The sequence below is a fragment of the Haliaeetus albicilla genome, chromosome 12 (genome assembly GCF_947461875.1).
Source record: "Haliaeetus albicilla chromosome 12, bHalAlb1.1, whole genome shotgun sequence".
Taxonomy (NCBI): domain Eukaryota; kingdom Metazoa; phylum Chordata; class Aves; order Accipitriformes; family Accipitridae; genus Haliaeetus; species Haliaeetus albicilla.
In genome coordinates, this window is record NC_091494.1 from 43,134,331 (window position 1) to 43,157,686 (window position 23,356).

The window sequence follows — 23,356 nt, forward strand, 5'->3', positions numbered from 1 at the left end:
GGGCGAGGGGCAGCCGCTCGGCCACCCTGCCCTGCTGGCCAGGCACGGGATGGAGCCCTCCTCGCCTGGGGCAAGGCCGGCAGCTGCGCCGCTGTCCCCTGGCTCCGGCCAGGGCCAGGCAGCGCGTGTCCGAGGACCCGGCGTTCCCTCGCCCGTGGCGTGCTCCCCCTCCACCAGACCTGGCCTCGGGTGGGGGCATCCGTCCAGCACCGTTCTGCGGCCTCACCTGCCCCCACCAGCCATTGCAACAAGGCCGGGGCAGACCCCAGCCCCGAGTGCACCGAGGCTGCCTCACAGCCCCCCCTTGCCCTGCACTGCCCTGCACAGGGGGGGCTGCAGGCACCAGCTCCTCTGCTGTGTGCACCCCTGTGCGTGGTGGCCCCGAGGGATCAAAGAACTGGACTATCTGTGACCTTAATATATAATAAAGAGTGGAACAAGCGCAGGGCCTGGTGTCCTTCTTCGGGGCGGGGGGGATGCTGTTCCCCCTCCTGCTGTGGGAGGGCTCAGGCTGGGAGCTGAGCTCCCCAGGAATAGAGGGAGGAGAGCGAGGCTCATCCCCTCAGCACTGCACCAAGCAGGGGAGTCTTCACCCTGTTCTGTGCCCCCAGCCTGACCCCGAGGCAGGGGATGAGCCCAGCACCTCCTGGCCCCACACAGTGGGGAGCCATGGGCCAGGCTCCGGGGCCAGCCCTGCGCCAAGCTGTGCCCAGTCTCAGCCGAGCAGGCAGCTCCTGGGCAGAGCTGTGCCAAGGGCGCCTGCCCGCCTCTGCCTCTTCGTGGGAGCTGCCTCCTGGATGTGACACTAATTGGGCTCCAGCAGGCAGAACAGAGCCAGCCTGGGACAGCAGAGAAGTGAAAGCTCGTCACCTTAACGAAGTCTAATGATGCTGGCTGGCATCGCTGCTTTGTTCCTGTGCCTGGCCCTGTGTGAGAGCTGTGGGCAGGTGAGTGTGGGGCAAGCTAAGCCCTCTTTCCTTGTGAGGGGCTGGGGGCTGCCTGGCCCTGGCTGGGCTGCGCTGGCTCATGCCCCCAGCCACCCCAACACCGCTTCCAGGGCAGATGGGTGCTGCTCTGCACCCACGCAAAAGGCCAACGTGGAGCAGGAGAGCAACAGAGCTGCAGGGCCCTGCCCCAGCTGGCCATCACCCTCCAGCAGCACAGAGACCCGCTCAGCCCTGTGCCGGCCAGCAGCAGGGACGTTCCAGCCGGGCCACGGTCCCACCAGCTGTGCCAGCCCTGTGCTCCTGGCACTGGCATACCCTCTTCCCACGTCCCTTATGGCACCTGAGCTGCGCTGCAGCCACACCGGCAGGACAGCATGTGCCAGACACAGCCTGGAGCACGGAGCGTCCAGGAGCTGCACAGCGCGAGAGCACTTCTTATCTCTGAGCATCGGAAAACGAGAGGCCTCAGGACTGTCAACAGCCTGTTGCCAGCGGTGTTTGCACTCACTGTAGCTGGCTGGCCCCTCCTGGTCTCATCCTGCCCTCTGCCCAGGCACCCCCCCCACCTCACAGGCAGCAAGCCGAGCCCCAGGCCTTGCTGCCTGGAGGGGCTTCCACAGATCACCCCTCTGCCTGCACTGGGCAGGGCTGGGGGCTGCGAGTCCTCCCCCTCCACAGCCTCCTCCTGACACGGAGGGGTGCAAGGGCTGTCTCTGGGGGGGGCCGACCACCCCCAGTACTGGTGAGGCACCCGCAAGCCCCAGTGTGTGCCCAGGCAGCTGGGCCACTCTGTCCACACCCGCAGGGGCTTCCAGCGAGCGGGTGGCTGAGCAGAGTGAGACCCTGGCTGGGGGCACTGGCTGGGGGGCTCCGGGGGGCTGGCCTGGCCGGGGTCCAGGTAGGAGGACGCTTGGTGTCCCTGAGCTGCCATGGCCTGCATGGCCGCCACGGCTGTTGGCCCAAGGTAAATATGTTTGTGCCCAAGGGCTGAGGCAGGGCGGTGGGTCGGTTGCTGGCACCCCTGTGGCCAGGGTCTCTGCCCAGGCCACACTCCAGCCCCAGACCCGGGGGCTTGGGGGGTGCCCAGAGCGTTTGCTGCTGCCCTGGGATGTGTTTACCTGGTTGTGCTGCGGCAGGACAGCGTGCGGCAGACACCGACCCGTCACCGCCAGCGGCGGCCAGAACGCGGGGGTCGAGGCAGCTCCCGGCTGCACGGCGGAGGTTTGTCCGGGTCCTCGGGGGGGGCGAGCCCTGCTCCCGCAGCAGGAGCTGCCAGCTCTGCGCACTGGCAGGACCGGGACGCGAGATGGGGATGGAGAGGGGGGGACACACGGGACGGTGCCGGGAAACCCCCGGGGACCGCAGGAGAGCCCCGAAGCCCTGCCGCCTCGCTGGGGCCGGGGGAGTCCTCTCCGGCGGACCCCGCTGCGCCCAGTGGGGGGCTGCACCGACCCCCCTGGAGCCGCGGGCACCCCCTGTCCCTCTCCCCTGGGGGCCGGTGCGCTCCAGCTGCCCCCGCCGCTCCGTCCGCCCCGTCCCCGCCGGTGGGAAGCCGGTGCCCGGGAGCGGGGCGGGGCGGAGAAGACGGCGGCGGGGACCGGCGGCGGGGACCGGCGGCGGGGACAAGCGCCGGCGCCCCCGCAGCTCCCGGGCGCGGCCGCCGGTGCCGCGGGGCCGCGCAGGCAGCGCCGCGGCGTGCGCAGCGCCGAGCACCCGGGACCGGCGGCGCCGGGCGGGGCGGGGCGGGGCGGGAGGCACTGGGCTGCGCCCCCCCCCCCCGCCCCCCGTGCCGGCGGGAGGAGCGGGGCGGTGGGACGCGGCTCCTTGCCCGCGGTCCCTCCCCCCGCGCCGGTCCCTCCCCCCGAGCCGCCACAGCCGCCGCCGCCGCGGCTCCGGCAAAAGTTTTCGCCGGCGCGGCCGAGCGCGCCGGTCCCGGTCCCGGTCCCCGCCAGCACCGAGATGCGCCCGGGAGCCGCCGCGAGCCCAGCCCCGACAGGTACGGGGAAGGGGCGGGGCAGGAGGGAGGGCAGCGCCCATCCCCGCGGTCTCGGGGCTCCCGGTCCGGCGGGATGCCGCACGCCCCGTGGCGTGGATGCGGACTCGGGTGGCGGCCGCGCATCCCCGGGGCCGCGGCTGGAGCCCCGGGAGTGCGGAGCGGCAGCTCCTAGAGCCGTCCCGGTGCTGGGCGCCGGCCGCGGTGGGGCTGAGCCCCTCGGCACGGCGTGTCCTGGGCCGGGGAGGTCCCGGCTGGGCTGCGCCCGCTCCCCGCCTGAGCCGCTGCCTCCGGCGTCCCTGAGAAGGGGCCGTGGGGCAACTCGGCACCCCTGCGTGCTGCCGTGGCTGTCGTGAGCCCTGGGCGAATGAGGCGAATGATACCAGCCGGGCTCTGACGAGCTGGGAGCATCTCCCAGAGAAGCCCCTCGCCGGGGTGGTGCCCGCGGGGTCTCCCTGCCGTGGGCACAGAAGTGCCTGCGGCTTTCTTGCTGAGGGGTGGAAGCAGGGGACACTTTTCCACCTTTCCCAGTGCTCCCCAGGCTCACCGGGTGTTGCAGGGGCCCATTGCGAGTGCCCTTTGTGACTCTGTCCCAAGCTCTGCTGTGTCAACACGCTGTTGGTAAATGGCTTTGTTTAACCAGGACATGTTGGGTATGTGACCTTGCAGCCCTCGTGGTTGGAAGCGCATCTCCAAAGCAGCTGCCGAGATCACCTCTGCCTGGCACTGCGCTACCCAGCCCGGCGGCTCCCTCGGGGCGGCAAGGGAGAGCAGGACGCACCAGTGTCAGCCTGGCTCCCTGCGAGCCGTGGCGGCTGGATGGGCAGAGGACAGGGCATCAACTGCTGCCAAGCCAGCGCTGCCGAGCGTGCATCTGCCCAGTGCCTTGCCCCGCACCCTGTAGTGTAGCCGCCTTGCCCCATGCAGCACTCGGCAGCACGTTGCGGGTGTCCTGACACATGCCAAATTCAGTGGTTGCCCCTGCGATTTCCTCGGCTTTATCTGTGCATCAGCAGGAAAATTTAGGGCCCGCAGGACCCCTCCTCGGCATGTTAGTGCCGCCCCAGCTGCCGGCTCCTGTCCTTCCCACCAATCCCCGCTCCTTTCTGCAAGCTGCGGTGCAGATTTTTTTAATGTTCTGTTGCCTGGAGGGTGGAAAAGAGAAAAGGCTGAAGGGAGAAGAGGCAAAATGTGGATTAAAAATAGTTAATGAAAAAATGTGACCGCAAGCCCTGATCAGCAGTGCAGGGCTGAGACCAGCCACCAAGCACAGTGCTGTGCCATGCACCTCGCTGTGCCAGGCAGAGGCAGAGGCAGAGGCAGACTCTGGGCAAGCTGGATGCAGGGGAGATGGCACGGCCATTCCGCTCTGTCCCCTTGTGCTCCTCCACTGCATCCTGCCCTACCCTGTGTCCCCCACAGCCACAGCCCCTGTCCTTGTCTGTCTACCCCAAATCCGGGGGTCTGGGGAACCTGGCTGTGAGAAGCAGGCGCCAGCAGATGGCTGGGCATGAGTGCCGCACTACCTGCCTCCGGTGGCTGGCTGTGCCCAGGTGCTGCGGGTACCTTGGGACAGGGAGGGACCCTGCCAGAACCTCTTCCAGGGTGGGCTGTGGTGGGGCAGCTGTGGCCAATGTCACTTGCACATCTGCACCTCGGCAGAGCAGGGTTTGAGCTCACTCCTCAGTGAGGTACCAGGAGGTTGTCCCCAGCTCCGTAATGACCGCAGCATTCATTCGTGACACAAGCTGCTCTGGGGAGGCAGGTGCTGAACTCCCAGTGCAGGCGTGCGTGCGCAGACGCCTGTCTGCACTGACCTTTTCCTAGGCTTTTCCCAGGCTTTTCCTGGTCCTGTGCTTCCCCTGTGACACGCTAACCACACGTGTCATGCCATGTCTCTCATGCCATCCTCCTGTGTTTCACGGGTTTTCATGCAATGTGGTGAACAAGAAAAATCTGTCTGCCTGAGCCAGGACCAAGGTGCTGTGTGGCTCAGCATCCCCTCACCAGAGCCTGCCAGGCAGCAAGCTTATTTGACCACTGCCTGGCTGCCAGCTGTGCTTGCAGACCACACTCCCTCTCTGGTACTGGGCAGCAGTGGACGATGCCCTTGACCGTCCCTTTCAGTAGCAGGGCAGTCATGAAGGTGATGCAAAGAGCATTTGTCCTGATGGCACGGGGCGGGGCGGGGGGGGGGCGAGTGCCGTTTGTTTGCATCCTGTGTTGATGTTGACAAAAACGTTGTCAGGGTTGGTTTAGGTTTTCTTGGTCCAAAGTGACACAGAACCCGACATCGTCGGTGCCCAGTGACGTCGGCTCTCTCCGTGTGCCGCCGCTCAGTGTTTCCATAATCATGTAGCTCTGTGCAAACGAGCTGCGGTCTTGCAGCATGAGGGCTGCTCCAGGCAGTTCAGCTGTTGCGAAAGTTCCTGGTACTCGCTGCTTCACGGGGGAGGACTGGAGCAGTTGTGCATTGCAGGTGGGGCACAGGAGGCATCCCTGAGCTCAGGGCAGGAACACAGGCAGGGGCAGCGCAGGGTGCGGGACAGACCTCCAGGGCCTCCCCACCGCTTGTTCTGCTTGTCGTGGTCCTGGGCTGAAAGTGGAGCAGCATCTGCAGTGCCAGGCTCGCGCTGGCATTGCATCAGCTCTGGCCCTGCACCGTCCCCTCCCCTGCCAAGTGCCGAAGCCCCTGCCGCGCTGGCTTGTAGCTCTGAGCTCAAAGCCAAGCCAGCCGTGGAAAGCACTGCATTAGCGCACTGGGGGCTAATCCCTGTGTATGGAGGGCACGCAGCCCCTGCTGCTGTCTCCTGAGCAAGCGGTGCTGTGCTGGGCGTGGGGCTGCGCTTGTGGGGAGGCTGTGTTCCCACCCCAGCTAGGGATGCAAGAGCCCTGTGGAGGGACTGGGCTGTGGTCAGCAGGCTGTGCCAGCCTCCCAGCGCTTGTGTGGGGCTGTGGCTGTGCCTGGGTGCTCCTGGGTCACGTTGCAGATGCCCATGAGTGTCCCCATGGAGGCTTCACCAAGCCGTTGATCCATGTGGCAATTGGCTGCAGCGATCCCAGATGTGGAGCTTGTTCCTCCACACGTGTGATGCCAGCCGGAGCCAGGTGCCAGCCAGAGGGGCCGGGGTGGCAAAACCCTGAAGGGAGGCTGACCTGGGTTGGAGGAGGAGAGCATCTCTCTCCCCCAGGAAGGGCTGGGCGCTCAGCTGACTGCAGGGGTCCATGCCAGCACAGAGCTGCTGCAGGGCAGCGCAGGGGCTGCACATCCACAAGTGGGGGGCAAAAATGCCAACGCAAGTCTGTTTCCATCCATTCCTGATGGCTTGGTGTGATGCTGCAGTGGTGGCAGCAGCCTGGTGGCACAGCGTGCCCCAGTACTCGGCTCGGCCCATACCCTCCCCAAGCTGCGCACCCTGGTTCCCTGCCTGCCAGCAACCCCCCGGGGCCGGTGGCTGCCAGACCATGAGCCGCAGGTCCAGGGACTGCAGGGAAGCCGGTCGGTGGGGAGAGGAGGTCCTTGCTTTGCCCCTGCTGCTGCAGGGTTTGGCACCGCTGGCTTGGGAAAGGCTCAGCACATGAATGCAGGTGCCAGCAACCGCCCCACTGCCCCCACCCCAAGGGTAGACGATGGTGCCTGCGTGTGACACCTCTGGCCCCCCAGCGCTGGGGCTGCTGGCATTGACCCCTTCCCTGCCTGGGCGCAGCCGTCCCGGGGCTGGTTCCTCTTTCCTCCTCTCCCACCACGAGCGCAAGATCTCCCCTTCGCAGCTGTGGCAGCAGAGCAGCGCGGGGTGTTTGCAGCCCAGCCTCTGCAGGGGTCAGCAGCCGCAGAGCCATGACACGGGAACATGCCGTGTTACCCAACACCAGCATGGGGCAAAAGTCCTCTGTGCGCCCACTGCGGTGTACCGCAGCCCCAGCAGATGTGCCCGCTCGTATGCTGGGCACCCTCTACCCAGTGCCCACAACTCAGTGTGGCAGGGGCCCCCCAAAGCCTGGTCCTGGCTGGGGACGAGGTGCTGAGGCAGGGGAATGTGGCAGGGTGAGGGGAGGTGGTGACGTGGAGCCGGGTCCCTCCCATGGTGCTGTGTCCAGAATCAGTGGACACGGCTGAGAGGGGCTCCTGCCACCGGTGGCCATGGCATGCTCAGCCATCAGCGACCGCTGCCCTGAGCACTGCGGGCACTGATGCTGGCAGTGCCAGCTCCCAGGCAGGTGCTTGGCGCTGCTGGTGGTCTGAGCCACTCCAGACCCCGCTGTCGCAGCTGCATGCGACCACTGCTCCTTCCTTGCCGCTGCCCATCTGCGCTGAACCAGGGACAATTGGGCCACAGCTACTCCTGCACGCCCACGTGTCTGCTAGAAATAGCCTGCGTCTCTGAGAGCGCACCGTGGGGTGGCCAAACTGCCGGGGGTCCCTTGCACCGCAGGGAGCGGGGGGCCGGCACAGCGCTGTGGCCGCACGGCACGGCGGGCAGCTGGGGCAAAGGGCCTGGGCAGGGCCCTGCTGCAAAGGGGGGAGCCCCGTGCCCGAGGCGAGGAGCGTGACCAGCACCGTGCGCCAGGACCCCTCACCCAGTGCAGTCTGCCCAGCTTGGCCACAGCAGGGCCCCGGGGCCGGAGGAGCAGCTGCCAGCCCGGGGGGAGTCTAGGGCAGAGGCCTCCCTGCCGCTAAATCCCATTGCAGGCAGCTAAAAATAGAGACACCTCTGCCCCAAAGCTGCCTCCCCGAGCAGTGGAGAGGGTCTGGCAGCAAGTTTGTTGCTGACCTGCAGCAGGGCAGGGATGCTCAGGGCAGGGGCTGGGCACTGGGAGGTTCCCATGGAGCCAGGCCATGGCAGCGGCAGGATGGGGCAGGGCGGGATGCTGGCGTGGGGTTGCAGGGGGACGAGGACAGGGATGCTGGGGTGGCTGTGGCAGGGGGATGAGGCCAGAAGAGCTGGGGTGGGGCTGGCAGGGGGACAAGGATAGGGATGCTGGGGTGGGCAGGTGGCTGTTGGGTGCCCACCCGAGGTCCCTGTTCCCAGAGCCCACCCAGAGAGGACTGTCCCAGGAGACAAATCCTTCTGTCCTGGGACTGTCTAAATAAGGCGCGTACTGGCAGGTCCAGCTCCCCAAGCCGCATCTGGAGCCCCACGCACTGATTAATGAGCTTCTCATGCAGCTGCTTGTGACATGGCAAGTGGGTCTGCATGGAGGAAGCACTGCTTTCCCAGGGATAAAAATAGGCATGGGCAGAGCAGTGAGCCCTGGGACCAGTGGCTGGTCGGGGAGCGCGGCGGTCTGGCTGGTACCCGGGGGGGAGGCCGGGGGGGGTGATGCCGTAGTGTCTGCGGTGGCACGGGCACTGCTGTCTCTCCCGTCCCCCCATCTCAGCTGCACTCAGCCCACATGGCCGCACCGTGCTGTGGGGCTGCTGTCAGAATGACCCCTTGTCGGAGGAGTTGAAATCCCGCTCAGGAGCCCTGTAACCAGCTTAGGGGGATGGAGGGAATTACGGCACCTCGTGAGCCAGGCTTTGTGCAGGAGCTCCCGGGCACCCCGTCAGCTGAAGCACTGCACCGCTCACCTGAGCTGGGGCCATGGAGCCACGGCGGCACGGCCAGGCTGAGCTGGTCCCAGGGCCGCGGCAGCCCCGCGAGCCGGGGATCCCTGCGGGTTAATGGTTAACCACCCTGGAGCCGGCAGCCATCCCCATCCCAGCGCTGCTGTCGGCTCCCTGCCCACCTCTATCCTCGGGTGGGTGCTGCCACCAGGGAGACCTGTGGGGCCAGGGACAGTGCACTCCAAGGGCCACCCCAGGGGCCTGGCTACCTCCACCGCTGGAAGCAGATCTGAAATCGGTGCTGCCACAAGCAGGGAGGTGATGGGGAGGGGAGGCAACCCCAGCGCCAGCCCCTGCCCTGAGATTATGCTCAGGCGTGAGGAGGGGTCCTGGCTGCCACTGGGGTCCTGGGCTCTTGGGGCTCAGCACCGACCCACAGCTGGGCACCGGCAACAGCGTGGGGCGGCCCCGGCCCAGGTCTGTGCGCAGGGGGGTCCAGAGGCAGTGTTGCCTTGGGGAGGTGCGAGGGTCCACCCTGCGCAGGGGTGATGTCCCACGCGTGGTTGCACACCGACCACGCAGGGGCTGGGATTTTTGGCTCAGCAGGCAGAGGGGTTGTATGGCTGCAGTTCCGATGCTGTCCTGGGGAGGAAATGGCAGGTACACAGCGGCTCTTCAGCCTCACGGACAACCAGCTGAACATTAAAGCCAGGCAGGGTTGGGCGAGGACGGGGACAGGAGCATGGTGCCGTGACCAGGGCTGGCTCTGCACTGGGGCAGCCTCCCCTCCCGCGCCTGCCTGCTGCAGCCATGCATCACCCAGCTCTGCCCCGGGACAGGTCCTGCCACATGCATCGCCATGACCCGGTGTCTCATGCAGGGTCGCCCATGTGCCAGGGCCCTCGCCGCCAGGGCAGAGGAGCTGCCGAGGGCCAGTAGGAAGCCAGGCACCCCGCCGTGCTCCCCATGCGGCTCACAGCCCAGCGGAGGGATGTCCCAGCCACGTCTCCTCAGCCTCCTGCTGCTGCTGCTGCTTTGCTGCCAGGTAAGGACGGGCCATGATGCACGATGGTGCTCTGCCCCGCTCCCCGCCCGCTCCCTGCTCCCGAGCCACCGCCAATTCACCTCTGCCTGCAGCAGCCCCTCACCACGGCATGCTGTGCAGCGGCCGCTGCCCTCTCCTGCCTGCCCTGCCATCCACATAGCACGGCATGGCACGTTAGCCTCCACTCGCCCGTGGCCATCCTTGAGCTGGGGTCGCTGCCTGGCAAGGCATGGTGGCCCCCACGGGCAGGGCACAGGTGATGCTCCCCGGTGTCCCCAGGGCCCCTCCGCCCAGATCACGGATTTCCTCTTCGAGAGATGGAAGGCATACAGCGAGGAGTGCTACCGCAACATGAGCCGCCTGCCCGCACCCACAGGTGAGAGCCAGCGCAGGGTCCCAGCAGGATGGGGCCTGGGGGGAGAGGTGCTGGTATGGGGCCTGGCACCCGGCTCCCTGCACGGGTGAGACCAAGGGCACCGTTCCGTCCCGTCCCTCCGCAGAGCTGGTCTGTAACCGCACCTTCGACAAGTTCTCCTGCTGGCCCGACACGCTGCCCAACAGCACCGCCAGCGTCCCCTGCCCCTGGTTCCTGCCCTGGTACCAGAAAGGTAATGGCTGGGGGGGTACGCGTGTGCATGTATGCATGTGTGTTGTGTGTGCACATGCATGTGTGCACATGCTGCTCCAGGCGGTCACGCCTGGGCCAATGCACAGTGCCCACAGCGACTCTGGGGCCTGGCACACCCCATCGCCCCCCCCCTTCCCCTTTCAGTGAAGCACAGACATGTCTTCAAGACCTGCGGGCCCGATGGGCAGTGGGTGACGGGCCCCCGGGGACAGTCCCTGCGCAATGCCACGCAGTGCGAGCTGGACGCTGAGGACCTGGAGGCGCAGGTGGGCAGAGCTGGGGAGGCAGCTGGTGCGGGGCTCCCTGCCCTGCCTGCCCCTGCCCTCATTTGCTCTCTCCCTCTCCAGGAAAAATTTGCCAAGACCTATGTTAGCTTCAAGGTGATGTACACTGTGGGCTACTCAGTGTCACTGTGTGCGCTGCTCCTTGCTCTGGCCCTGCTGCTGGGCTTCAGGTAGGGGCATGGGCACGGCTGCCCAGCTCAGGGGCTGGTGGGAGCCATGCTGGGGGGACAGGGGTGGGAGTGGGGGGACAGGTGGCGGCCGTGCTGGGGGTCTGGGCGCGGACACTGACAGCAGCTTCCCACCTCTGCAGCAAGCTGCACTGCATGAGGAACTACATCCACATGAACCTCTTCGCCTCCTTCATCCTGAAGGGCGTCTCCGTGCTGGTCATCGACGCCCTGCTCAAGACCCACTACAGCGACAAGATCGACGACTACAACGTGCACATCTGGCTGAGCGATGAGGTGAGCCATGGGGCTGGCGGGGCCAGGGGCGCAGGCGGTGTGGCAGCCCTGACCCCTGCCCACAGGCAGCCGCAGGCTGCCGGACGGCTACAGTCTTCATGCAGTATGGCATCGTGGCCAACTACTGCTGGCTGCTGGTGGAGGGCATCTACCTGCACAACCTCCTGGTGGTGGCCGTCTTCTCTGAGAGGAGCTACTTCACCCTCTACCTGTGCATCGGCTGGGGTGAGTGCGGATGGGCTGGCTCCCCATCCCTGTCCGCTGATCCTGTCCCCCGCTGTCCCTCACCTGCCCCTTGCCCACCTCCCCTCCAGGGGCACCTGTGCTGTTCCTCATCCCTTGGGTCGTCGTGAAATTCCTCTATGAAAACATCCAGTGAGTACCAGCCCCTGCAGCAGGTCGGTGACTGCAGATGTGTGGGGCATGGATGGGTGTGCGGGGTGCAGGCAGGTGCACATGGGACACACCAAGGGATGGTGGGGATGGTGTGACAGCCCCGGAGAGGCTTCACGCCATCGCCCCGTGCAAGCAGCAGCGTGCCAGGCCGTGGCACTTGCTCAGCTGGGGCTGCTGATGCCACACAAGGCTCCAGCAGCCGCCCAGTCAAGGGGCTGCCCAGCAGTCCCATCCCTCCCCTCTGCAGGTGCTGGACCACCAACAACAACATGGGCTTCTGGTGGATCCTTCGCTTTCCTGTGTTCCTGGCCATCCTGGTGAGTCCGGGGCTGCGGCTCTGCCCACTGCAGCCCCTCGCTCGGCGTCTGTGAGGGCCCCAAACCTGGTGCGAGAGGGGCTGCCCTGGGCAGGGGACAGAGCTGTCCTGCCTGCCCCTGCCCAGCCCAGCCCTGCCCCTCATGGCTCACTCCGCTCCATTGCAGATCAACTTCTTCATCTTCATCCGCATCATCCAGATCCTCGTCTCCAAGCTCCGCGCGCACCAAATGCGCTACACTGACTACAAGTTCAGGTGGGTGGCGGGCACAGCCCCGGCCCCGCAGGCCCATGGTGCACACGCTGGGGAGGGGGGTGTGTGTGCGCGCCCACCCTGTGACCCCCCCCCCACTGATGGCGCAGGCTGGCCAAGTCCACACTGACGCTGATCCCGCTGCTGGGCATCCATGAGGTGGTCTTTGCTTTTGTCACGGATGAGCATGCCCAGGGCACCCTGCGCTATGTCAAGCTCTTCTTCGACCTCTTCCTGAGCTCCTTCCAGGTGAGCCCAGCCCCACACGGGACTGGCACTCCATGGGGACCCTCCATCTTGGGAGGGACCAGACCACAGTTGGGGTTGGGGTCTGGCCAGGCGCCTCTCATGCCTCTCCTCCCTCCACCCAGGGGATGCTGGTGGCCATTCTCTACTGCTTCGTCAACAAGGAGGTGAGCAGGATGGCACGGAAGTGGGCAGCCGTGGGGAGCTTGGGCAGCTGCTGGGCGCGGGCCCACACTGACGGCAGCTGCCTGCAGGTACAGGCAGAGCTGCTGAAGAGGTGGCAGCGCTGGAAGCTGGGGAAGGACCTGGCAGAGGAGTACAAGCACACGTACAGCCACACGCCCAGCACCCGCAATGGTGCCGGCAGCGCCTGCGAGAAGCACCAGCTAGTGAGCGGTTGCACCAACGGGCTGGGGCACAGCCCGGCCGCCGCGTGCCCCAGCACCCGCTACCTCGAGAGGACTGGACGCAGCACCGCTGAGCACCTCGCCCTGGGGGACCGGCACCACTGCTATGAGTTCCCCGAGACCACGGCCGAGAGCCACTTCTGAGCCTGCAGCTGGAGTGGGAGGGCTGTGCCAGCTCCGCTGCTGGGGCAGCCACCACCTCCCTTCCCAGCATCATCCTCCTCCGGGCACCGTGCAGGCTGTGTGGGACCCTGCCTGTCCTGGTGAGGACGCTGCGCTGTGCCGGGCACGCACGGGACGATGGACGCGGCTGGGCTGGCTGCAGGTGACACATGGCAAGCGGAACCTGGACCTCTGTGGGGAGGGGATCTGTGGGGTGGGTGGGGGGTTCATCCTGTGGTGCTGCCCTCGCGTGCCTTTGAGACCCTTGGCGCAGTGCTGTAATTTATCTGTCGTAACTGTAAATAGGTGTGGGCCTGTGCCGGGCTGCAGGGCCAGCTCTGTGTCCGCCTTTCTGTCCAGGGTGTGGGGACTAGGGACACTGTGGCCCCAGACCGTGCCCCCGAGCACCCACGGTTGATGGCCATAGCCACGGACGAGGAGGTGGGCCACCCAGCATGGATGGGCTGCACCAGAAGACAGCCTGCCCCACAGCCCTGCTGCCTGTCCCGTGGCCCCACACAGGTGAGCGAGGCAGACATGAGGCAGCAGCAGCTGCAGCGCTGCCGGCCGGGGCTCCAGCTCCCTGCCAGCACACGCTCTCCTCTGGCCGCTAATCGGCTCTGTCCTCTCGCTGCCAGGAGCCCTTAATTAAATCATTTGGCTCTGCCCGCCGGCACCCCTGCTCTCCTGGGAGCTAGCCCGGGCCACGGGCCGGGCAGCAGCCACGGGCAGCAGCCACGGGCAGCGCTGAGCACCGTGAGCAGTGCCATGGTGTGCGGGGCTGTGGGCCCCCCTCTGTCAGCAGGCTGGGCTGGCTGTCCGTGGTGGGGAGGGAGCGCGGCAGGCCAGCACCCTAAGAGGCTTGTGCTGCGCACATGAGCGCTAAGCCCGGATGCTGCGGCTTTGGGCACCACAATCGCCTGGTGTGCAGGGATTAGGCAGGCGCACCTCCCCGGCTGAGGTCACCCTGCCCGGCGGGCGGTGGCGGGACAGACACCAGCCCTGCCATGACCCCCTGCTGCCTGTGGACTCTGGGCACGGGGCGCTGCCTGTCACCCTGCGTGGCTGTCCCTGCCTGGCCCTGAGCAGATGATGGTTCCCGGCTGTCCAGACCCCACGCACAGCCCGGCGCAGGGGACATGACGAGCGGGGCAAGTGCTTGGAGCTGTGCCACGGCAGCCACCGGCAGTCCCATGCAGTAAACAGCAGCACTGGGCGGGCGGCCGCCCCCCCACCAACTACCACCCTGTTTCAGCATCACCTGTACCGCCATGGCCCTGCCCACCCATGCTGGCTGGCACGAGGGACGGCGGGAGCCACGCTGTCTGCCCGGGGGGTGGCGGGGTCCCAGACCATTGCGAGGGCGTGAGTGGGGCTGGCCGTGGCATGGGGAGGGCATGCCCACAGCGCTGGCCCCGGCTGTGCAGTGCTTGGCTCCCAGCAGCAGCGCCGTGCCGAGCATGCAGTAATTTTCCTCTGTTTACTTGACAACTTGCCGTCTGCCCCGGCCGAGCGGGGACCCGGCGTCCAGGGGCCGGTGCAGCGCAGGCAGCGGGGATGTGGGGCGGCGGAGGGGTCTGGGCCATGGTGCTGGAGGCTGAGAGCCTGTGGCAGCAGTGCTGTGGGGCAGCATGGTGGTGCTGTAGGGACACATTACCCATGGGGGAGAGGTGCTGTGGGGCTGAGCGGGTAAGGGGACGGGAGTGCAGGGGTCGTGGGCCACCAGGTGCAGGGATGAGGATGGGGAGGGGGACAGGGACAGACCCTGCCCAGAGCCAGGGCGCCAGAGCCGGTCCGGGCAGCCCCCGCAGAGCCACTGGCCCCCACAGCCAGGGCCGTCACTGCGGCCTCCTGACGTGGTAACGAGCCTAATTGAGGCAAATTGCTGGAGCACAAAGCGGTTTCTGGGAAGGTAAATATGGTCATCACTCGGCACCAGGCCCTGCGCCTGTTGCTCCAGCATTGCCATGACAACACCCCACTGTCATCCCCCGTGACACCCCACCGGGGCCCTGCTGGCCCCACAGCACCAAGGGCATGAGCACCCCCAGACCCTGTCCAGGAGGAGTGACACGCAGCGTGGGGGCCCCGTGTCTGCCACACCACAACAGGGACCCTTCAGGGACCCCAAGCCAGCCCCAGTTCACAGGGTGTCCCTGCAGCAATGCCCTGTGTCCCCCGGGGCCATGGGGCAGCTCCCGCACTGCCCCATGTCCCCCGCACAGCCCCTTGTTGTGTCCCGCCATCCTGCTCACAGGCTAGCTGGTTCTGGCACCCCGAGGGGTCCGTGTCAGGGGTGGCAGATCCCCGGCCTCCACCTTCTCCCTACTCAGGGGGCTGAGGCACGTGGCAGGGGCTGGCCGGGGGTCAGAGCTGGCAGCACCGGGCACAGCCCTGAGCAGGGACAGTGTCTGCCGGTGGCCAGGAGCCTCATGCAAATGCCCGATGTCAGCCCACGCTGGGGCCCGCTGGAACGTGGCCCCATAGCACTTGCCACCAGCCTGGCTGCCACCCCAAAGCTGGGGCACTGCTGGTGCCACAGGGTTGAGCCTGCAGCCACTGTGTCCTGGTCATCCCCCTGCTCCCATAGAGCCATGTGCCCTGGCCAGCAGCTCCCGGGCACACACAGACCCCCAGGACTGCTGGGCACAGCCCCTCCTCAGGAGCCGCACAGCTCCTGGGACCCCAGAGGGAGGGAGCAGGGTGCCCGCAGCCCCTGGGAGCAGGGCCAGCCCTGGCCCAAGGAGTTAGCTCCCACGGGACTGCCGTCAGCATCCTTTCCCATCACCGCAGAGAGTCTCTGGAAGGGGACAGCCTGCCGCCTCTGTGCTGCCGTGCCCACTGGCTGCCAGGGCTCTGGCTGAACCCAGGGCTGAGGACAGAGCCTCCACTCACAGTGGGAGCCTGCGGCATACGGCACCCACCCTGCACCGGGCTGCGGGACGGGGCAAGCAAGATGTGGCTGGCTTGAAGGAAGCTGCCCGTGGGCAGCAGTGAAGGCTGGGGCTGAGGGACCCCCCCCTGCCGTGGCCGGGCACTGCCCGCAGCAGGTGTCACCCCCATGTGCACCCTGATAGCAGCCCGGGGTGCACGTCTTGGCAGCACAGCCTGCACGCCCACACCTCCCCAGGGTACATCTCAGGCAGCACAACCTGCACAATGCACACACGCATGCAGGCACACTCACACACAGGCACGCTCACAAATATACACACACACACGCACACACACAGAGGCACAGATCTCAGCTGCCTGACCGGTAGAACAAAGGCGCGCTGCCACCAGCTCACCAGCCTGCATGCCCCAGGCAGAGAATCAGAGAATCACAGAATAGTTTGGGTTGGCAGGGACCTTTAAAGGTCATCTAGTCCAACCCCGCCTGCCATGAGCAGGGACATCTCCAACTAGATCAGGTTGCTCAGAGCCCTGTCCAACCTGGCCTTGAATGTTTCCAGGGATGGGGCATCGACCACCTCTCTGGGTCACTTGGGCCAGTGTTTCACCACCCTCAGCGTAAAAAATTTCCTCCTTAGAGGTGCTTGGGGGGCAGAGGCCAGACTCGGCCACAGCGCGAGTCCCTGGCTGTGGGGCTAAACCCCAAGGCGTGGAATGGGGCCAGAGCAATAAATCACCACTCGCTGCCGGACCCGGTCTGCCCAGGCAGTGGCACCCCCGCGGCTGCAGCCAGGCACCCCGGGGCCATGGCGCCTCGCAGGAATACTCCCACTTCATCAAGGGAATTGAGCACTGCAAATTGGTCTTCTAAGTAGATTCTGCCTGCTGCCGTCCCCTCTTCCCAACGCTTAATTCAATGATACAACACATACCTCTCTTCCTCCCACCGTTTAATCTAATGATAAGCACCGTATCCGAGTCACAGGGAAAATAAACCCTTGCCGAGTTTGATTTTTATAGGTAAACAGCCTGATTTCTCTGGCCTGCGGCCTCTCTGCCTTGCAGGGGCACCCACCCCGCCACCTGACTTCCAACTTCTCCTGTGCCACCTCACCGCCCTCACCCCTGTGGTTTGTTATTAGTCTTTATAAAAATCGCCTGTTTATAGAATGATTTTTGTATGACATTTCATTAGAGTTTGAGCGACTGCTTTGCCTCTGGCTTTACAGCACCCAAGCCAAGAGAAAAACAAGGCAGAGGCTGGCAAGGTTGGGCTGCAGGACCCCCGTACGTGCTCTCAGGCTCAGGGACACTGTTGCAGCCTCCAGGACAGTCCCAGACAAAGTCTGCAGCATGCACCCAGCCATGGGGAACAGTGCCGGGCTCTGTGGAAGCTGGCCAGCAGCCTGCCTGTCCTGGCAAGGAAGGGGGGTCGGCACTGCACAGACCCCATCCCGCACCTGGCCATGAGCCGTCCCTGCCCAGCCATCAGAGCAGCGAGCCAGCCAGCTGCAGCTCTGCACACCAGAACACGGGGGGCACGACCCACGGACGAGCTGCTCGGGGGCTGCTGCAGTCTGGCCAGCTGCTGGTGTGTTGGGACAGCTCTTGCCCACGCAAACAGCCTCATCCCGCTCCCCTCGCACCGCTCCCTCCCTCAGCGGCCCCGAGGTGCAGGGGGTCCCCCAACCAGCAGGCTGGTATGGGTTGCCTTCCTCCAGTGCCACCAGCCCCAGCAGAGCCCCTTCCCATACCCTCGGGACGCACGGCTCCAGGACACACGGCTCCAGACGCGCTCGGGGCTTCCAGCCAGGGCAGCCGCTCGTCCACCGCGCTCCCCAGACGTGGGGCACACCGCGGGGCCCGTCCTGCAGGAAAAGTCGAAGGAGAGGGGCCACGACAGCGAGAACTGTCACCTCTTGCCCGTGCTCCCCCAAGGGCACTCACTCCCCACTGGCTGCGGGGAAGCGGGGCCTGGCAGTGACGGGGCAAGGAAGCGGGCCCATGGGCGGCTCCGGCGGAGTCGGCAGCAACAGGGGGCCGAGGCACCGTCCCGCTGTGCCAGAACTGGGCAGTGCGCCTGGCATGCGTGCATCCCGGGAATGTTTTGGTGATGGGAGGTAAACAGGGTCGTGGCTAAGTGTAGAGATGCACTTGAGGAGAAATTCTAGCAATGCTAAGTATAGTTTAAATGCCATTAAAGCAGGGGAGGGAAGAGGATACGAGTGTATTAATAGTCTCAACATTTAAATCTTTGGTCCAGCGACAGCTCCTAGGATGCTGGCTTGCAGGAGGGCTGCCAGAGCCCAAGGGCATTGTGCTACCAGCACGCAGTGCCAGGCTGCACATGCTTGCGGTGAAGTTAAGAGCCCAGAGCAAATGCAAGGCCAAGATCCCTCCTAGAAAAAAAATAAAAGAAATAAAAGTAAGAGGCAGCTTCTGCTCTCTGCGTTACTTCTCCTTAGGACTTGATCAGGCCTGAAAAGGCACAGAAAGCCCCGGCCTTTATTGCCAGCGCTGAAGTGTAAAATGGAAAACACAGGGCTTCAACAAAATAGGAACGTTGTGGAAGTCTAAAAAAGGGAAGAACAAGGCCCCTGCCCCAGCAAGGCTGCAGGCGTACACGGGCCAGGACTGAGAGACCAGCGTGCACATGCAGCTTGCGGGCACAGGCAGCCAAGCAACCAAGAGAGGATCAGGCAGGGAACAGCTCACCGGGATGCCGCAGCTGAGACAAACCTCTCCCAGGCCTTTGCAGTGTCAAGCCAGGCACGGCACACCATCACCATCAGGAGCAGCCTGGCAGCATCCTGCACGCTGCTCCACCACCGGACACAACCCCTGTGGCCAACAGCCGACGGATCGGCCCTGCGCCTGGCCAAGGCAGCTGCGGAGCTGTGGTGGCAGCGTCACACAGAGGCAGACCCAAAAGGACACCAGCTTTTATTTACAACACTCCTCAAGTGACAGACAACAGAAAAAAAAAAGGGAACAGTATAGCTCAACAAAGGAAAGGTAATGGCAGCCACAACTCCCCCACACCCCTCCCAAAGCCCACTGGCATGGGGCAGAGCCCCTGGCAGCCCCCTCCCTGCCGGCTCGGAGCACAGGCAGGCAGGGGGCTGCTCCCGCCACTCCCCACGGTCTTCTGGGGGCACAGAGCAGCCCCCCAGCTGGCACGGCTGCTCTGCTCAAACAGGCGAGGATGGCACAGTCGCTCTCCCTCACTCAGAGGCGATGATGCAGAAACCACCTGAGCCTTGCCAGGAGTGAAGGTCCCAAGAAAGCCCACCCCAGTGTGAGTTACACTAACCATGGCAGCTCCCCCACAGTGACATTTCCACCAGTTCTCTTCCAAGGGTGCACGTCTGGAAAATGGTGTTAGTATAAAACAGCACGGCGCTGCTCAGGCAAGGATGCCAACGAGCTTCTTTCCACACAGTCAGCACCAACCGCCCCCCACTGCTGCCACCTCCCATGGAGCTGCCAGAGTACTGAGGCAGGGGGCCTGAACGCAGCACAACACCCCCCTCTGAGCACCTCTCAGGCGCCTGGGGCTGGGGCCAGTGCTGACACCCTGTCTCGCTCCATCTGCAGGGAGAGAGGAGCAGCTCCAGCACCACAGACACCTGGCCCCATCTAAGCACAAAGAAAAATCCCGCCTCGGATACAGACCCACCAGCTCTGGCAGCACTGTGAGTCCCAAGTGCTAGCAGCCCAGGTACAAATTAAGCCCTCCCACAAGGGAGCAAGGAACAGCCAGACTGTGACCTGCCCAGCAGTCAGCTGCACAAAGGGTGTTGAACTGGGGCTGCCTGTCTGTCCCGAGGCAGAAGGACAGAAGCAACTCTCCTTCCTTCTCCCCCCAGCCCGCCCCAGCAGCTGTGGATCCCTGGTGCACAGAAGCGAGCGGAGAACTAGCGCTGCCTCTACTGACAACACAGCTGCTCTGCTCTGCCCCGCTGCACACCAGAGCCCAGGGAGCCCATGTACTCAACAGGCCAAGGGCAGAGATGGAAGGAGAACGGGAGATCTGCGAGCCCAGCATGAAGTGGGTAAGGACAGCTTGAGGTCAGAGAAAGCTATGAGTGGGGGACTGGAATCCTATGCAACAGGCTCTGGGCATCCTCGGTGAGCCCCTGAGCATCTTTGATTTCAGGTAGCTTCAGAGCCAGCCCCAAAGCTGACTGGCTCTCCCGCGGGCTTTTGGGAGTACGGACCAGAGGAGGAAATCAACACAAAATCTCAAATTAAATCTGCTTGAGGACCTTAGGAGACCAGCCGATCTGCAGGGAGGACCCGCCTTAGGACTTCTTTGCATCCTGTGTGTTCCTCCTCTTCAGATCACCCAGGTCGACAGGTTTAAACGCTGCAGGGAAGACAGGAGAGCCTTTGGCGGCAGAGGCCGCATCGCAGCCCTCCCCAGGGCCGGCCGTCTCCTCCGGCAGGAGCCGGGGGAGGGTGCCCCCCGCCCCCCTCACCTTTGAGGCTAGGGTTCGGCATCTTCTCCACGTACTCCTCGACCAGGCCGCGCTCGGAGCCCATCTGGCTGCGCAGGTCACGCTCCACACACTGCCAGGCTGCGGGGACGCGGGTGAGGGGGCCGCTCGCCCGGGTGCAGGCCCGGCCGGGCCCCCCCGAGCCCCGGGACCCCCCCCGAGCCCCGCGGCCTCCTCCCCCGCTCACCCTCGTAGATGAAGCGCACGTTCTCCTCGTGGGCCGGCGTGAAGATCTCGCTGCCGGCGCCGGGGGAGCGCGGGCCGCCGCTCCGCTTGCCGTTGTAGACCACGCGGGACACGGGGGAGCTGAAAGCGAAGCGCGGGGCTGAGCCAGGCCCGGAGCCGCGGCTGGGCCCGGGGCCGGGCGGGGCTCACCTGGCCATGGCGGCGGTGCGGCGGCGGCGGCGCGGCTCGGCTCGGCGCGGCTGCGGGGAGAAAGGAGAGGGCGGCCAGGCCGGGGCTAGGCCGCGGGCCGGCCCCCGCCCGTCGCCATGGCAACGCGCGCCCCTCACCTGGGCCCGGCTCCCGCCTCCGCTCGCCCTCGGGCCCCGACGGAAGCGCCGCAGCGCGCAGGCGCGACCCCGCCCCCCGCCCCGTCGGGCCCGGCCCAGCCCCGCCCACACTCGCGACCCCGGCCGACGCCACCCGCCGTCCCCGGTCCCCCGCGCAAGGCCCGACGGCGGCGGTGTCCGAGATGCTTTATTGGAAAAGTACAAAGTGGTTCCCGAGACGCGGTACCGAGCGAGCCCCCGCCCGGCCGCCGGCCCAGGCCCAGCCCAGGCCCGGCCCCGGCCCTCGGGCCCGGCACAGCCCCGCCGCCCCGGCCCCTCGCGGCCCTCGGGGCCTGCTCCTCGCCGTGCCCCGCCTCAGTCCATCGTGGTGGCTTGGAAGAGCTCCACCAGGTCCTTGTACTCGGGGTCGATGAGGTCCGAGGGCTTCTCCCCGGCGTCGGTGGTAGCCTCCAGGCTGGCCCCCAGGGAGATGAGGTACCTGCAGGAGGCAGGGAGCTGAGCCAGCCGGGCCCCCCCAGAGCCCACTGCCCTGACCCCCGGCCACAGGGAGCTCTAAGGCCCAGGTGGTCCCACGTGCACCACCAGTACCGAGCACCCTCCTAGGACGAGGCGCCCAGAGCCCGCTCCAGCCCTGTCGCTGTTGGCTGCGGTTCTTGGGGCTCTGCAACGCAGGGGTGTCCTGTCACAGCCCAGGCGAGGGGCTCCTCACCTGGCTATGTCAGCGTAGCCATCGCTGCAGGCCATGTGCAGGGGTGTCCACCCGTTCTCATCTTTCTGGTGGATGTCTGCGCCATATTTGACCAGGAGCTTGACACAGTCCAGGTTTCCAGTAAGCACAGCTTCGTGGAGGGCTGCCATGCCTAGAGGGAAAGGATTTGTTAGCGCTGGGCTGGGCAGGGAGTCTTAATGCTGAGCTTACAAGTGCAGGTTGTCCACAGCCCAGGAAAGAGGGGTGCCAGCAAACCCTCATTACTGGGGAGATGAGCTTGGGGAAAGAAGCAAAGACAGGAAGCAAGAGGAGCTGCTGCAGGTTTCTGTTCCCCTTCCACACCATAAATACCTCATCTAAGATGGCGTAGCAGCCACCTCCCCTCTAGGCAAGGCAGGACAGATTGTAAGGGCGGAGGAGCTGCCCTCTCCTGCAGAGCTCCCGGCCAGTGGCCTGCCCCAAGTCCCAGCCAGGACTCACATGGTGACTTGAGAAGAGTGGCTGCAGGGTCCTGCTCTGTCCAAGTTTCAGAAGCTGCTTACGGAGCAAGTAATGAAGCAATCAGTATAGATAGGAGGAAGCACGGGGTCATTTGAGACCCTGTCTCCCTAGCCATGTGACAGCAGAAGCTGAAGCCAAGCACAAGAAAGGGACAAATCTGGGCTCTGCACCAGCCAGTGCGGATCAAGGCATTCCAGAAACAGTTGCTAGTGAGGTTGGGTGCAAACGTAACACAATGCCTCCCCCAGAAACATAAGTGCCGCAAGTCCACGGATCCGGACGCGCAAGAGAGAACAGTGTTGGTGAGAAATGGACAGAGTCAGACACAAGATGCAGAGCCTTGCTTCTCCCCACTCTTCCCCCAAACTGGGGCAGAGGCAAGAGCCCTACTGTCCCATCCAGAGCTCCACAGACCAGCCTGTGCTCACTGCTGCTTTTCTAGGTCACACCACACTGCAGGTGTGCCGTCATGCCTTGAAGGGACCCAGGGGGCAAACTGCCCCCTTCCCGCAGCATACGCTGACTGTGCCCTTGAGGGGAGATGTTGGGGCACTGGCACAGGGCTCTCTTGGGTGCTGCTTAGCAACGTTGGGGGCACTACTCCTCACTAGGGAGGAAAATGACTCAATTCCAACCTGTGACCCTGCTGAAGGTGGCCCACATCCTAGTTTTGGCCATACAGCTCGCTCATCTCCCTCGTGGCCCAGCTGAGCCATGCCGCCACACAGATTCCAGCTCTGCCAACCCTGGCAGCACTCACCAGAAGGGTAGATGGTGTCCAGCGTCACCTTCCTGGCACGTATGAATCTGCCCACCTGCTCCAGGTCCCCCTGCCTGATGTGGTCCTGAAAGACGACATCATTGGGGAAGTGCACAGTGCGTGAGGCTCTCAGTCTCCGGGCGTACCGACTGTACCGGGGCATTGAGGCTGGGTAATAGTCCTTCATGCTGATCGCAGCCTTCAGACACTGCAGAAGAAGAGGAGGAGCAGAGGCATGGGGGGCTGTAGGAGCAGCCGGAGTTGCTCAGTCCTCGGCCCTACCACTCGCTGGCCTCGAAGCGCTGCTTTCTCTTCTGCCTGTCAGGTCCCTCCTCGCTATGGAGGTGTGATGGCACCCACACCGCTGTGCTCCCTCCGCGCCCGTGTCTGTGTCCCCAGTGGGTGCAAGTCCCCCTCGCTGGCAGGAAAGTGGCAGCCACCGGGCTTTCCCTACACTCCCATGGCACATGCAGGAGGTGGCGCTGGGCACACACAGTTCGCCCGCAGGCCCTTGGCCCAGGACTGATGGTTCTCCAGCGGCATCGCATTATATAGGCTCCCGTGGGCTATTTTGAGGACATGCAGCTCATGCTGTTTGCCACGATACTTCGTAATCGAGCTGCCCAGGCCTGCAGCCTCCCACTTTTGGGCAGAAGTTGGTGTCTCATCTTACCACCCACCTGTTGATGTGCCCATCCAAAGGGTCAAATCTACTCTTGCTTTTGCATGGATAGCCCTTCAGAGGAGCCCAAGGGCCTGAAAACAGAACTTCCCAGCAGCGAGCCCTCACAC

At 65.1% G+C, this 23,356-nt stretch overlaps 3 protein-coding genes across 4 annotated transcripts; 1 reads left to right on the forward strand and 2 right to left on the reverse strand.

Annotated features, from left to right (window-relative positions):
* The first annotated feature begins 2,693 nt into the window (after positions 1-2,693).
* On the forward strand, positions 2,694-12,895 carry GCGR (glucagon receptor). Of its 2 annotated transcripts, none has more exons than XM_069799537.1 (14): positions 2,694-2,943; positions 9,369-9,533; positions 9,813-9,909; positions 10,034-10,141; positions 10,306-10,427; positions 10,509-10,615; positions 10,756-10,909; positions 10,975-11,134; positions 11,224-11,284; positions 11,553-11,622; positions 11,788-11,876; positions 11,984-12,122; positions 12,245-12,286; positions 12,364-12,895. In XM_069799537.1, exons 2-14 carry the CDS (start codon positions 9,480-9,482, stop codon positions 12,598-12,600), a joined length of 1,440 nt encoding a protein of 479 aa, XP_069655638.1. In that variant the 5' UTR covers positions 2,694-2,943; positions 9,369-9,479; the 3' UTR covers positions 12,601-12,895. The 2 variants fall into 2 exon arrangements, with proteins under 2 accessions (XP_069655638.1, XP_069655637.1); XM_069799536.1 differs by having other exon boundaries at positions 2,758-2,943; positions 12,374-12,895.
* Positions 12,896-18,509: 5,614 nt separating this feature from the next.
* MCRIP1 (MAPK regulated corepressor interacting protein 1) lies at positions 18,510-20,649 on the reverse strand. Its single transcript, XM_069799539.1, has 5 exons — positions 20,595-20,649; positions 20,458-20,507; positions 20,270-20,388; positions 20,065-20,163; positions 18,510-19,952 (listed from the first exon to the last, which is right to left on the reverse strand). Exons 2-5 carry the CDS (start codon positions 20,463-20,465, stop codon positions 19,888-19,890), a joined length of 291 nt encoding a protein of 96 aa, XP_069655640.1. The 5' UTR covers positions 20,466-20,507; positions 20,595-20,649; the 3' UTR covers positions 18,510-19,887.
* Positions 20,650-20,763: 114 nt separating this feature from the next.
* PPP1R27 (protein phosphatase 1 regulatory subunit 27) lies at positions 20,764-23,097 on the reverse strand. Its single transcript, XM_069799538.1, has 3 exons — positions 22,565-23,097; positions 21,304-21,454; positions 20,764-21,072 (listed from the first exon to the last, which is right to left on the reverse strand). The coding sequence occupies exons 1-3, from the start codon at positions 22,749-22,751 to the stop codon at positions 20,949-20,951; spliced, it is 462 nt and encodes a 153-aa protein (XP_069655639.1). The 5' UTR covers positions 22,752-23,097; the 3' UTR covers positions 20,764-20,948.
* Between the last annotated feature and the right edge of the window lie 259 nt (positions 23,098-23,356).

Bases quoted from the DNA above. Each gene is read 5' to 3' on its own strand.
- GCGR (XM_069799536.1), top strand. From the start codon at position 9,480: ATGTCCCAGCCACGTCTCCTCAGCCTCCTGCTGCTGCTGCTGCTTTGC. The intron at 9,910-10,033 runs GTGAGAGCCAGC...GTCCCTCCGCAG, and splicing joins CCGCCTGCCCGCACCCACAG to AGCTGGTCTGTAACCGCACC. The intron at 12,123-12,244 runs GTGAGCCCAGCC...CCCTCCACCCAG, and splicing joins TCTTCCTGAGCTCCTTCCAG to GGGATGCTGGTGGCCATTCT.
- MCRIP1 (XM_069799539.1), bottom strand. The intron at 20,164-20,269 runs GTGAGCGGGGGA...GCGTCCCCGCAG, and splicing joins CGTGCGCTTCATCTACGAGG to CCTGGCAGTGTGTGGAGCGT. The intron at 19,953-20,064 runs GTGAGGGGGGCG...TCTTCCCTGCAG, and splicing joins GCCGAACCCTAGCCTCAAAG to CGTTTAAACCTGTCGACCTG.
- PPP1R27 (XM_069799538.1), bottom strand. From the start codon at position 22,751: ATGAAGGACTATTACCCAGCCTCAATGCCCCGGTACAGTCGGTACGCC. The intron at 21,455-22,564 runs GTGAGTGCTGCC...CTTTCCCTCTAG, and splicing joins GGACACCATCTACCCTTCTG to GCATGGCAGCCCTCCACGAA. The intron at 21,073-21,303 runs GTGAGGAGCCCC...TGCCTCCTGCAG, and splicing joins GGCTACGCTGACATAGCCAG to GTACCTCATCTCCCTGGGGG.